The 14,656-nt window shown below is 46.9% G+C and overlaps 1 protein-coding gene across 3 annotated transcripts in view; it reads left to right on the top strand.

Annotated features, from left to right (window-relative positions):
* The first annotated feature begins 4,384 nt into the window (after window positions 1–4,384).
* TTLL11 (tubulin tyrosine ligase like 11) overlaps window positions 4,385–14,656 on the top strand; it is a 288,007-nt gene continuing 277,735 nt past the window's right edge. For 2 of the 3 annotated variants that reach the window (XM_030817757.1, XM_030817758.1), the window contains exon 1: window positions 4,689–5,304. In XM_030817757.1, coding sequence (XP_030673617.1) covers window positions 4,849–5,304 — 456 coding nt within the window. In that variant the 5' untranslated portion in view covers window positions 4,689–4,848. Of the gene's footprint in view, window positions 5,305–14,656 lie in introns of all 3 variants that reach the window. The other variant, XM_030817756.1, reaches the window with a different exon arrangement.

Below are 14,656 nucleotides of genomic sequence, written 5' to 3'. Positions count from 1 at the left end.
TTGGAAGTAATCCTAGTCCTGAAATCTAACCTGCTTTTGCTTCTTAGCAGACACAGCTGAAGCTTTTCTTGAAGGAGTCTCGTGCGGGTTTGGATTTTCCACTAACACGTGTTAGAATTTCCTGAGCAGTCAAGAGTGCCATGGTATTCAAAGACCTGACAGCTGGGCTCAAGTGGGCCTTGTTTCCTTTCTTTTCTCCCTTCCTCCGAGGCTTGTGTTTCAACCGGTCTGGTCTGCTCCCTGCCCTCTTGAAGAAGTAGATGACTATTCCCTTCTTAAATCTTGCTTCACCTTTTCCTCATCTTCCCTCTCAGTACAGGGCCTCCATGAGCCCTGGGAGTCTTTAAGCCAATGGGCAAAAGCACCCCCATCCCATGGACAAAGCCTTGATGGGTGAGGCTTTGTACTCATTGGATTTCAATGCCTGCAAGACCCCTTGCATGACTGCAGCAGCCCTATCCATAGCACTACAATGACCACCCCACCTAGCTTTCTATCGACCTGATTCCTACTCTACCTCGAAGACTCAGCTTATAGTCTCTCTCTTATAGCAAGCTTGGTCTGGCTTTCTAATTCACAGTAAATTCTCTATTTCTTGAGCTACTGGATGAATGTTATTTTTTACTCTTTGCCTCATTGGCACTTAATCATATACTCCCTCATGATACCTCCTATTTTCCTCTCTTGCATCATTATTTCATCTGAATAAGTCTGACTTAGATGAAGAGATCAGAGGTATCTGGGCAGATGTATCACTTACACTGAATGCTGAAGGAGCAGTAGCCAGAGATCTAAAGAAAGGCAAAGGGGAAGGGCATGTGCAAAGGCCCTGAGGCAGAAGAGGTCTCGGGATGTGAAGCCAAAATGAATATATCTATATGGGATTGTCCTTACAGATTTGACACATGAGGCTGAAAATGACTCATTCATTAATACATCCATACTGCTTCGTTTATACTCCCATGAACAAAGCAAGGGCCACTGTGTTCAAGACCCAGGAGATGGGGATAAAGGAATGAATCAGACAAGATTTGTTCTTGCCCAGACTGATGGTGGAGGCTGAGATGATTTCTACATAGTGTGACAGACAGACCAGGGTTGAGAGTTGTGGATGAGAATTATGAGTGTGAATAGAAGAGAACAGAAAGTAACTATTTCTGCCTGGGGCACTTGGAAAAGTTTGTCTAAGAAGAGACATGAAGGAAGGGACGTCCAGACAGAAGGAACAGTGTTTACAAAGGCATGGAGGCAGGGAGAGGGGGGTGATTCCAGAAACTGTAATCAGGAAGGGCCTCTTAGGACAATCAATGTTCTTGGACTTTATCTGTAGATGGTGACAAACCAGGGGAGGTTTCTAAGCAGGAGAGTGGCAGGTCTGGTGTGGAGAATGGGTGGGTGTATGGCGGAGCTGGAGGCAGGCTAACAGCAGAAGCCTGAATTGGGACAGTGATGATAGAGATAGATAAGAGAGGAAAGAGGAGATCTCTCTCTTTCTCTCTCTCTCTCTCTCTCTCTCTCTCTCTCTCAGGGGAGCCTCACTCTGTTGCCTAGGCAGGCAGTGGCGTGATCTCAGTTCACTGCAGCCTCTGCCTCCTGGGTTCATGAGTTTTGTGCCTCAGCCTCCTGAGTAGCTGGGATTACAGGCACACTCCACCATGCCCAGCTAATTTTTTGTATTTTTTTTTTTTTGAGACAGAGTCTTGCTCTGTCGGCCAGGCTGGAGTGCAGTGGCGTGGTCGCGGCTCACTGCAAGCTCCGCCTCCCGTGTTCACGCCATTCTCCTGCCTCAGCCTCCCCAGTAGCTGGGACTACAGGCGCCCGCCACCATGCCCGGCTAATTTTTTGTATTTTTTAGTACAGACGGGGTTTCACCATGTTAGCCAGGATGGTCTCGATCTCCTGACCTCGTGATCTGCCCGCGTCGGCCTCCCAAAGTGTTGGGATTACAGGCGTGAGCCACTGCACCCGGCCTTTTTTGTATTTTTAGTAGAGATGGGGTTTCACCATGTTAGCCAGGCTGGTCACAAACTCCTGGCCTCAAGTGATTCGCCCATCTCGGCCTCCCAAAGTGCTGGGATTACAGGCGTGGGACAACGCACCTGGACCAGAGAGTGAGATCTCAATATAAAACCTGTAAGACTTGGCGATAGACTGGCTTTAGGGGGCCAGGGAGAGGGATAAGACTTGGCAAATTTCAAGCATGGATGACTGAATGAAGGTGGTGCCACTTGCTGAGATCAGGGACACCAGGAGGAGGGACAAGATTTGGGGGGTAGGTTGGTGGAGAGAGATGGGGGGACAATGAGGCCTTCTTACTAGTACCACGGACAGCTCCAAGAATTTCCAGAGGACTTGAAACAGACTCCATGAGTGGTTCTTGCCTCCGCTGCCTTAGAATCAGCGGAGGAGCTAATTTAACATGCAGATTCCCAGGTCCACCCAGATGTGCTGCATCAAAGTCTCTAGGGGTGGAGTCCAGGGGCCTGCATTTTAAATAAACACCCCAGGTTGCTCCCATGCAAGTGACCAGACGACCATACTTAACAGAAACTCTGAAACAAAGTCATGAAGGGAACAGATGCGAGCGCCCTCTGCTGCTAAAAAGGAGGTTTGGACCTCTTAAGTTTATGACTTGGACATTTCAAGGCAGTTTATTTAGCAAGTGAAACCCTTGGACTAAAGCAAAGAAACAAGACACCTGGAGAGATGAGAGAGGAAGAGGGGCCACATTCCTTGACAACTTCTGTGTTTCTTTCACCTTGTAGTGCCGAGCGAGGCAAAGTTCCCCTGTGTGCAGTCGTGGCCGCTGTGGTCAGTCTGGGGTGCTGTTACACCTTCTCAACCCCACTTCCTAAAAAAACAAATGTGGCTCCCTCAGGTGGGAGGGGAGAGCTTTCTTCTTGGTTTGGCTTTAAAATGATGGCAACTCCCAAAAACGGAAAGCAGGGGCTCAAACAGGTATTTGTATATCAATGTTAACCGACATTCTTCACAATAGCCAAAAGGTGGAAACAACCTAAATGTCCATTGACAGATGAATGGATAAAAACGAGGTGGTGTATGCACACGACGAAATATTATTCAGTCTTAAAAATGAGTGAAATTCTGACTCATGCTACAACATGGAGAAACCTTGAGGACATTATGCTACATGAAATAAGCCAGACAAATACTGCATGATTCCACTTATATGAGGAACCAGGAATAGTCAAATTTATAGTCAGAAAGTAGAAATAGTGGTTCCCAGGGACTAGGAGAGAAGGGAATCCCGACTTATCGTTTCATAGACACAAAGTTTCAGTTTGGGAAGATAAAAGAGTTCTGGAGACCCATAGTGGTGCTGGTTGCACAACAATGTGAGTATACAGAATGCTACTGAAAACGTACACTAAAAATGGTTAAAATGGCAAGTTTTGTTATATTTTACTACAACAAAAAAAGTGATATAAGAAAAAGCAGTCAGGCTGGACGTGGTGGCTCATGCTTGTAATCTCAGCGCTTTGGGAGGCTGAGGCAGGTGGATCATCTGAGGTCAGGAGTTTGAGACCAGCCTGGCCAAGATGGTGAAACCCCATCTATACTAAAAATACAAAAAATTAGCCGGTCATGGTGGCTGGCTCCTGCAACCCAGCTACTCACGAGGCTGAGGCAGGAGAATTGCTTGAACCCGGGAGGCGGAGGCTGCAATGAGCCGAGATAGCACCATTGCATCCCAGCCTGGGCGACAAGAGCGAAACTCTGTAACAACATCAACAACAACAACAAAACAAAAACAAAAACAAAAAAGAAAAGAAAAGAGACGCGGTGGTTCTGTTTGTAATCCTAGCACTGTGGGAGGCCGAGGCTGGCAGATCACCTGAGGTCAGGAGTTTGAGAACAGCCTGGGCAACACGGCGAAACCACGTTTCTATGAGAAACACAAAACTTAGCCGGGCGTGGTGGTGTATTCGTGTAGTCTCAGCTACTTGGGAGGTTGGGGTGGGAGGATCCCTTGAGCTCTGGAAGTTGAGGCTGCTGCAGTGAGCCGGGATCGCGCCACTGCACTCCAGCCTGGGAGACAGAGCGAGACCCTGTCTAAAAAAAAAAAAGAAAAGAAAAAGAAAAAATCGTTAATATCCTCAGCTCGAGTGGGAATCTATAGGGGAGTTACCCATGCCCATGACTTCCCCATCCCATCGGGAGCTCCCTGAGAAGAGGGAAAAGTGCCTCCCCTCTTATCTGGGGGCGCTCAAAGGACCAGCAGAGGGTTTCTTCAGTGGAACACTCTCTGCTCCCCTAGGGCCTGGGCTGGTCACATCCATCGCACTGAGGAGGTTCCCATCCATTGCACTGAGGAGGGTCCCATTGGGGGGCGCCTCCTCCGTACTATCGAGAGTTATCCCAGCGAGTGTTGGCGGGGACTGAGCCTCCTGCTTGAGGTAGTTGTTTTTACTCCCAGTCCCCAGGCTCACGAGCCCCACGCGCGCTCAATCTGCCCTCCCGCTTCTCCTCGCCACCCAGAGTTCTGCGCCCCAGAGATCCAGCGCATCCGCGGGGTGGGCGGGTCCTGGCGGCTCTTTGCCCTCTTCCAACATGGCCGCCGCTGCCTCTGTGACAGGCAGGGTCACGTGGGCAGCCTTGCCTATGAGGTCGCTGGGGCTCGGCCGGCGATTGTCCCTTCCCGGACCCCGTCTCGAGGCGGCGACTGCTGCTGTCAACCCGAGCCTGAGCGATCATGGCAACGGGCTCGGGCGGGGAGCGCGTGGCAGCGGCGGCAGCGGCGGCAGTTTGGTGGCGGGCTGGGGCGGCGGAGCGGCGGCGGCGGCGGCGACGGCACTGGCACCGGCACTGGAGCCGGCCCTGAGCGCCATGCGGCGGGGCAGCTCCGAGAGCGAGCTGGCGGCCCGGTGGGAGGCGGAGGAGGTGGCTGTGGCCAAAGCGGCGGCCAAAGCTGAGGCCGAGGCCACAGCGGAGATGGTGGCGGAACAGGTCCGCGTGGACGCGGGCGCGGCCGGGGAACCGGAGTGCAAGGCAGGGGAGGAGCAGCCCAAGGCCCCGGCCCCGGCGCAGCCCAGCGCGGCTGAGGAGGGGGACACCCAGGTCCTTCAGCGGCCGCCGCCCACGCTGCCCCCGTCCAAGCCGAAGCCGGTGCAGGGCCTCTGCCCGCACGGGAAGCCCCGGGGCAAGGGCCGAAGCTGCAAGCGGAGCTCGGGCCACGGTTCCGGCGAGAACGGCTCCCAGCGGCCGGTCACCGTGGACAGCTCCAAGGCCAGGACCTCCCTGGATGCCCTGAAGATCAGCATCCGCCAGCTCAAGTGGAAGGAGGTGAGGCCTGGCCCGGCCCGGCCGCGTGGGCACAGTGGGGTGGACAGGACGACCTCAGAGGTCTTGGCACGGCCCAGGTCAGGTCAGCGGGCGAGGGCTGAGCTCCTGCGGTGCACCACGCTCGGGCCTGCTTGTCAGCCGCAAACTGCTCATCCTTCAAGGCCTACCCCCCCAAAAGCACTTCCTCCAAGAGGGTTCCTCAGACCCTTCCGGGTCAAGTTAGCCACTCACTCGTCTGCCTCCCCTGCAGCTCTTTATATGTCTCAGCCATCAGCATTTGCCTCTGCTTGTAGATATGTGTACGTCTGTCTCTTCCACCAGCTTGTAAGCCCCTGGGGCCCCGGACCCGCTCTCTCACTTCTTCGTTGAAGTTATATTTGTTTAGCACTTGCTGTGTGACTCTTGGGCAGAGGAATAGTTTTTATTTTGGAGGCAGACAGGCCTAGGGTCTCACTACACTCTGCAACTTAGCTGTGTGACCTTGATTAAGTTGCTTCACCTCTTCAGCCTATTACCTTCTCTGTAAGGTGAGGCCAATTATACTTATCATCTTGTTAGCATTAGAAGACTCACTGCTTAGTGTTTTATAGCACAAGTCTGCAATAAATGGTAACTTATGTTACCACCTTCTCCTTTCTCTCTTCTTCCACCATCATCACCATCACCACCACCAGCACTACCACTGTCATCATCGTCAGTGTAGGCACTGTATTTTATATTCCAGGCTTGGCTTACAGCAGGTGTCAGTAAGCGGTGAATCAAAGGGTGAATGAAGACGTGAGTTATCATCCCCGAGCCCATTTTAGACTGGCAGGGGATGGGATGTAGCACCAATGACTCTAGAGGTGTCTGTTGCAGTTGGCTGAGTGGATAAAGCCATTTGACTTTATTTGCAGCATATAGGGTATATAATGTGCTTTCAGGAGTGTCAGGAGTTTGATTGAGGATAGCTGAGTGTGGACACAGCCAGTGGTAACACGGATCTGCTGCAGGTAACAGAGGACTCAGGTTCTTAGCCCTGTGCCTTGGCTATGGTAGATGCTCGGTAATGGTTGCATTAGGTTGGAACATACAGAGAGATGGCCACAGAAAGGACTGATGTGGTCAGAGGGTTGATGTCCCAATAGGAAAAAGTGCATTTGGTTTGGAGGGAAGTCAAGGATCAGGCAGAACCGACTTCCAGGTGGATAGGGGTTAGCCATTGGGGAAGTCTGACTCCAAGTGTCTGGGCCCCCAGCCTTGGGGCTTGGGATTCAGAGGGGAACTTTCATGCTGGGGAAACTTGGGGAAAACAAAGGCAGGCTCTCAGTTCTAAAGTATCTGGGTTTCTAGGCAGGGTCCCAGGTCCAGGCCAGATATATGAGGGCTAGAAAAGGTACAACTGGACAACTTGTCAGTGCCGTGGTCTTAATGAAGGGAAAATCCAGCAAATGAAACCAGGCTATGGAGTCAGGCTAAGCAGATTGGCCCAAGTGGGGCCTCCACTTAGCTTCTCCCTGTGGGAGAGAGAGACATGAAGCAGGCCAGATCTTGTTTGCTAGGAGAGATGGGGCCAGATGGACTAATACATCCCAGCCCAGGTTTGTTCACTCATTCTGTAAATGTCCACTTTGGAGGTGTCAAGTCCTTTGCTGGGCCCTGGGAACCAAACATACTTAAGATGTGACCCTTGCCCCCAAGGACTTCGTAGTTCAATAGGGAATAAAACACAAGTAAAGGAATAATTGCGGTCATTACAGGGCCATTGCTGCTGCATCCTGAAATGCTCCCTTTTCATTTATTTGCATGGCTTACTCTTGTCACTTCTTTAGATGATACCTTCCCCATCAGTCTCCAGCCCTTGGTATTTATTTTTTTTCCATAGTACTAAACTTCGCCAGGCATTATATTATGTATTGCTTGTTAATTGTCTGTTTCCCTCACTAGAGTGTAAGCTCCATGAGGGCAGGGGCTTTGTTTTGTTTATTGCTGTACCCACAGGTACTTGGCACGTAGAAGTTGCTCAGTAAATATTTGTTGAATGAATGAATACATTACGTGATGAGTGTTTCTGTGTGAAAGTGGAAATGCTGCGGGAGGTAGAGGAGGGGCACCCAGGAAGGGCTTCCTGGAGGAGATAAACCCGAGCTAGGTCGTGAGTGCTGAAAATGAACTGGAGTTATTTAGGGGCATGGACTTTGGATCCCTGGTTGCAGGAGTGGTATGGGCCAAGCAGAGGCCCTTTCAGGACTTTCAGTATGGCTGGATCATAGCGTGGGAGGTGGAATGGTGAGAGATGGGGCTACAGAAATGAGCAGGGGTCAGATCATGTGCCATATGATGGGATTTGGACCTGTTTGGGGGAGGAAGGCTATGTGAGCCATTAACATAATTTTAACGTTCTTCCATTTATCAGGGCAAGTCAGTTAAACCCTTGAGGCCTCAGTTTGCTTATCTGTAAAGTAGGGGTGGGCAGAGCTAGTTCAGTGGTTTCCAGTCTTTCTACTTCAGTAGCCGCATAATGGTAATGTTGATCTACATGAGACTGTTGCACTGGTCAACCCCAGAGGATAGGCTTTTTCCAAGACACTTCTTCCACCTCCAACCCTGCCTTTTAGTCCCACTCAGAGAGCACATTGGCATATAGGTGGAGATGTTTATTCTAGTATATTTTAAAACATAATTCACTGAGTGTGGTGGGTCATGTCTGTAATTCCACCTACTTGGGAGGCTGAGGTGGGAGGATCACTTGAGTCCAGGAGTTCAAGGATGCAGTGAGCTATGATTGTGCCACTGCACACCAGCCTGGGTGACAGAGCAAGACCCTGTCTCTAAAAAAAATACTGAAAATTAAAAAAACATAATTCACTTGCAACAATAAGACTCTACTATTAGGCTTGTGATTATTACTGTCACCCTCATTAGTGCATGAAGTCCTGAGGGCAGGGGTGGTATCTGACTTATGTCCCTAATGCATAGCATATTCTAGGTGCTCAATAAATATTCATCAAATGAATTATGGAATATTTGCAACAGAGCTTACATCACATCTTGACACCCTAGTGTGGAGGTTGAAAAGTGCCAGAGTAGCTAAACTTTAAAGTTCCTTCCTGCTTTAAACTATGATTATAGTATTCTTAGTACCTCCTACAAAGTTGACTGCATGAAAAGTAACATATATATATATCCCTGGTACTAACAAAGTGCAAACACATGACCTTTCCTATGCCTGCCTTTCCCCATCTGTTATGAGGTGATATTGGATGAGATCATCTTGAACTCCCAGCGCTGACGTTTTAGGAGCAAGAACTTCTACTGGGGGCTATGGTGCAAGGGTATGAGCAACAGTATCTCTTGCAGGCCATACTGTGTTGCTGTGGGTTTGGGGAGTACTGAGGTGGCTGGCTTTGGTGGGAGTGGATGAGTAACCCAGGTAAGAAATAAGGTCATGAACACCAACCAGAGTGAAAGCTGTGTCTCCTTTTATGGGTGCATAGTGAGGAGCTATATATCACTGTCCACTCTAACAGGGTAGGACTGAGCCAGCATGTGAATTCAGAAGTTTGCTCAGCCGCAGGGCACACAATCTCTCTTCCTTTTTTCACTTTTTTTTTTTTTTTTTTGAGACAGGGTGTCGTTCTGTCACCAAGGCTGGAGTGCAGTGGTGCTATCTTGGCTCACTGCAATCTCACTGCAACCTCTGCCTCCCAGGTTCAAGCAGTTCTCCTGCCTCAGCCTCCTGAGTAGCTGAGATTACGGGCACGTGTCACCATCCCTGGCTAATTTTTGTATTTTTAATAGAGATGGGGTTTCACCATGATGGCCAGTCTGGTCTTGAACTCCTGACCTCAAGTGATCTGCCTGCTTCGGCCTCTCAAAGTGCTGGGATTACAGGTGTGAGCCACCACCCCGGCTCCTTTTTCACTTTTCTTTATTGCACATATATTTAACAACGACATGATAATAAATCTTTATATAGCTCTTACTCTGTTCCAGGTGCTGTTTTAAGTGCTCTACATATATACAATTATTTGATTCTCCCAACGACTCAGTAAAGTAAGTGCCTTATTGTGTCCATTCTACAGATGAGAAAATTGAAGTACACAGAGGTTGACTTACCTGAGGCCACATAGCTAGTAAGGGACAGAGCTAGCATTTGAAATATGCATTCCATTTGAAACTAGGCTTCAATTCTATGCTCTCTGTTGGTAAACACTGGGCTGGAGGTCGCAGATGTAGATGTGAACAGGATACACTCCTTGCCCTCCAGGAGCTCCTGGTGTAGGGGGAGGAATAAATGCAAACAGACAGTTACAGTTTGGTCTGGGAGGTGAGTGAGTCAAGGACGTTCTATACAGAGTGGGAACAACAAGGCAGGTAGTATGGACCAGGTTTTATATGCAGGATGGGATGATGGCAGCTTAGGGAGCATATGGGGGAGTGGAGAGCGATGAAGAAGGAGCCAGATCACAGAGCATGTTGAAGGTCACGCCAAGAAGCTTGCGCTTCTGACTGAATTTGATCACAGATTGCTTGCCATATATAGACCCAGCCTCCCTTACCCACTCTCCTTCAGTCCCAAGTGAACCATGCCAGCCCTCAGATGATTCAGTTTGCAGTCATACCCGTTCTGGCCAGGTCTAATTTAACTGTGTCCACAATGTTAAATTTGTTTCTGAAAGGGAAGAATCACAGATGTTAGCTCTGTAAACTTGTAGACAAGACTGGAGTTACTCTCAAATAGCAAAATCATGTTTACAGAGTCACCACTGAAGTTACAACATGAAAGAAAGGCATGGTTTCTGGTTCACCGCAGATGCTCAATGTTTATGGATTTGTATGGTCTTCTTCCCATCCTGTGAAGATTCCCCATCTCCCGTAGATTCTTCTGTCATTTTGCTACCCTCATTAAAAAACATCTCAGAGGAAAGACACCATGGAGAGTAGATGCCACTTTTGTTGTGAGCTGCCCTCCTTGGAGATGTAGGTTGTGTATATGTGCACAGTGGTGCCATGGCCACCAGCTAATGTGAATGAGGGCTCTGAGAGATTTCATAGCGGGACCTTTGTTGATGATAGTTTGAATAAGCCCCTGTCCCGAGATCTACTACAGTATAAAGTGTTTGTTTCAGAGACTCCAAATCATGCATTGTTCCCTGAAATTTATCCAGCCTTTCTTTAGAACAAGTATACACTTACTATATTGTCCTACGTACAACTGGTATAATATTAGTTACTGTTTATTAAATAGGGGTTATGTGCAAGGCATTGTACTGTTTTATGCTCGTGAAAAATTGTATTGAGAGGCTGAGGCACGAGAATTGCTTGAACCCGGGAGGCGGAGGTTGCAGTGAGCTGAGATTGCACCACTGCACTTCAGCTGGGGTAACAGAGTGAGACTCTGTCTCAAAAAAAAAAAAAAATTGTATTGAGTATTTACTATGCATTATTTATTTAATCCTTGCAACAGCCCTCTAAAATAGACTGCATTGTCATCGTCAACTTACAGATGAGGGAACTGAGGCTTAGAGAGGGGCTGGTACAGGGCCAGCCCATGGCCACACAGATAACCAGTGGCAGAGCCATCCAGGGCCTGGGCTTGTAGCCAGTTTTCAATCATATACCTTCTTCTTTGCTAATCCTTTGCTAAAAACCATTCTGTAAGAAGTTATTCTAGTATCATCACTATCATCATTACTATTCTCAAGTAACAATAGAAGAAACTGAGGTGGGCACAGCAAGTAAGTGAGAAAGTCAGGGTTCAAAAACCCACTTTTAAGTGTTTTATGATTCTCCACTTCTTAACCTTCTCATTCCTCATTTGACCCATAACTCAAGTGACCTTGGAGTCGGTCAGAATCAGGAGAGCAATAATGCAAATAGGACTTAAAATAAAACGTACTGAAATATATCCTGCCTGGCAGAGGGAGCATTTGGTGCCTGCGCCTTCCAAATCCTGTCTTGCTGCTGCCCACAGGGGAGATGCGATTCCTGTGCCATTTGACTAGCCGGGTTGCCTTCCTCCTCTGTGGAATGTGAGCCTGCTATTTGAATCTTTCTGTCTCGGATTCCTTCTGGAAGAAGGTAGAGTATAAAATGAAATATTGGGTAGTCTAATCTTTCCTCCCTTTCTATTTTCAATGATCACCATTGCAACTTACTGCCCATTTAAAAAAAATAGCACCATATTTAAAAACATTGTATGCCCTACTCCATCAAATGTTCTCCTTCCACAGATACATTATTTTAATGTCTAATCTATTGGAATCTTTCCTTTGCAAGTTAAACTTGTCATAACATAAAAATCACAATTCACTACCACTGTTATTTGAACGATACAATCCGGGTAATAGCTTCATGAATCCACACCAACTCCTTAAACAATCCTTTAAAAGACAATAAATTCAAGGGGCTCACATTCAAGCTCTATAACTCCTATAAATTAAAATCGTGTCTGTGTGTTTTTAAGCAGGTGCTGTAATGGTTAGGCTGTTTTCTGTGTTATAAAACATACAGTGTATTGTGCCACAATTTTGGTAGTGTTTTGGATTCTGGTTTTGTATCAGCAGAAGTTTAAGGCAAAAATTTAATGGCGCATTTTATTTTTTATTTAAATCTGTTCTTGAACATATTGTAAAAGTAATCGACCACTGTTTAAGTGCCTTCTCTCAAGGGGAAGTGTTGTATTTTGTAGTTGGCATGGGCTTTGAAATATGACAGATGTGGGTTAAAATCCTTGCCTCTGATTGCTTGTGTGACTAAACTCTGTACTAAATACAGAACCTCTCTGAGACTCAGTTTCTTCAGCTGTAGCAATGGGCTAGTGCTATCTATAATCTCATAGAGTTTTTGTGAGAGTAAATGAAGGAATGTATGTAAATTGACTTAACCCAATGCTTGGCACACTGTAGGTATTCAGTTAGTGTTGATTCTTTTCTTTCTATCATGTAATTACAGGCTTGGTTATTTGATCTATTTTTTCTTAAACGGGGGAAAATTTAATATAAAATGTTGTCCATATATGTAGGTTACCGGTTAGTCAGAGCAGGTGTGACCAGCTAATTTGACTCATCTAATAGATATTTTGAGATCTACTTTGTGCCAGGCTGTATTTGGGATCTTGGGGATACAGCAGATAACACAGCCACTCACAGATGGCTGCAGCGTAAGGGACAGTTGCATTTTGGGTGAATGTCAATTTGATGTAGTCCAGGTTTAAGACGTTAAAAAATAACACTGATTTCATGTTTTTTTCTTTTTAAATCAATTATACTTTTAAAGTTTCCTGAGTCTAATTGAATGTTTTAAAGTCTCCATTCTGGACCTGGTGCCTATGTCATACTTTGTTTTTTGTTTGGTTGTTTGTTTGTTTGTTTGAAATGGAGTCTTGCTCTGTTGCCCAGGTTGGAGTGCAGCGGTGAGATCTCAGCTCACTGCAACCTCTGCCTCCTGGGTTCAAGCGATTCTCCTGCCTCAGCCTCCTGAGTAGCTGGGACTACAGACGCCTGCCACCATGCCCAGCTAATTTTTCTATTTTTGGTAGATACGGGGTTTCATCATGTTGGCTAGGCTGGTCTCGAACTCCTGACCTCAGATGATCTGCCCGCCTCAGCCTCCCAAAGTGGTGGGATTACAGGCGTGAGCCACCACGCCTGGCCTGTCTCATACTTTGGTATGTTAATTGTGTACCTCACCACGGGAAACTCGTTTTAGCTGTTTAAGTGACATCAGTATCTTGACTTTGGGTTTCACAGGGAAAACAGATGTTATTCTACATGAAAGTACCCACCACCTGTGTGGAAAAGATACAAATTTTCTGGGTCATGCAGTGGCTCTGTGTCCCCGGACAAGTTGCTTTACCTCATCTCTAAGACTGAGTATAAAATACTAGCTAGTTGTTGTGAGGATAAAGTCAGAAAATCTTAAAAGCGCCTGGCACTTTAATGTAAGAATACATGTTGGTTTGACTTTCCCTCTGGTGAATCTCTATGACATCTTAATTAAATTTTGTAACAGAAAAATGGATGGTGTGAACAGGCAGATCAGCTTGCCATCCTCTAATTAGGTTTGAACCCCTCCTTTCCTTGTGGTTGCTCCTCTGAAGCTGAGTCATGTCCCTGAGATTCCTCTACAGAGGTTATTGTTTTGCTGGGGAGAACGATTAGGTTTCTCTATTCCAGGAGGACTTGCATCTCTCCTTCCTCCTCATATCAAATTGTGCCTTGCCAGCTGCTGCCGCTGCCATTTGCATGCATGTTTGTTTCCCTGGGTGTTTCTGAACCATTATCTAGTAATTTTTATAAATGCTTTATAAGTCCTAGCAGGCATTTCTGGCAGCTTCCTTCCCTCTCCCATATGCTTCTCTGTCATCTGAATAAAACCTTCACACCCTTAATGAAGCTGGAAGAATAGGCAGTTTATCTCCTGTGTAGTCTTCCCTGGGTATGGTTTTGCTTTTCAAATAAATTCCTCAGTACATCTGCCTAGAACTCTGATGAAGGCCAGTTTTCCTATTTTGTTCTTTATACTCATAGGGAGATTCTATTTCTCATTGTGTCAGAACTGTGGGTTATTGGAATTTTAAAAAGCAACAGTGGACCATTTTTTGGACATCTTAGATTATGTATAAATAACTTTGTTCCAATTCCAGAAATAATATATGCTTATAAAAATTTATACTGTTCCCAAGCATATAAAATAAAAACTGAAACAAACCACCTACCCCATCCCCCTCCCTTTCCATCCTCCCCTCTAATTCCACTTCTGAGAGGTGACACCAGAATCCCAATTTGGTATGTATCTTTACAGACTTTTTTCTTTTTTTTTCAGGATAGAGTCTTGCTCTGTCAGCCAGGCTGGAGTGCAGTGAAGCAATCTTGGCTCACTGAAACCTCTGCCTCCCAGGTTTAAGCAATTCTCCTGCCTCAGCCTCCCAAGTAGCTGGGATTATAGGTGCATGCCACCACACCTGGCTAATTTTTGTATTTTTAGTAGAGATGGGGTTTCACCATGTTAGCCAGGCTGGTCTCGAACTACTGACCTTGTGATCTGCATTCCTTGGCCTCTCAAAGTGCTGGAATTACAGGTATGAGCCACCGTGCCTGGCCCAGATTTTTTTCTTATTCTTGTACATATCAGGATGGCTAAATTGTGCTATGGTAAGAGCCACAAAATAGCAGTGGCTTAATACAACCAAAGTTTATTTCTTGCCCATGCTATGGGTTCAATGGGGGCTGGTGGGGTTGGGGAGCCGGGGTCTCTCATCATCTTGGTTATTGAGATCGTGGTCTCCCATTGTGACACGTGCTTCCATGAGTCACTGAGGGAGGGAAAGAGCATGTGGTGGTGAATTTGCACTGGTTTTTAAAACGTC

The sequence above is a fragment of the Nomascus leucogenys genome, chromosome 8 (assembly GCF_006542625.1).
Source record: "Nomascus leucogenys isolate Asia chromosome 8, Asia_NLE_v1, whole genome shotgun sequence".
Taxonomy (NCBI): domain Eukaryota; kingdom Metazoa; phylum Chordata; class Mammalia; order Primates; family Hylobatidae; genus Nomascus; species Nomascus leucogenys.
The sequence above is the reverse complement of the archived record's forward strand: the minus strand, read 5'-3'. Positions and strand labels throughout refer to the sequence as shown.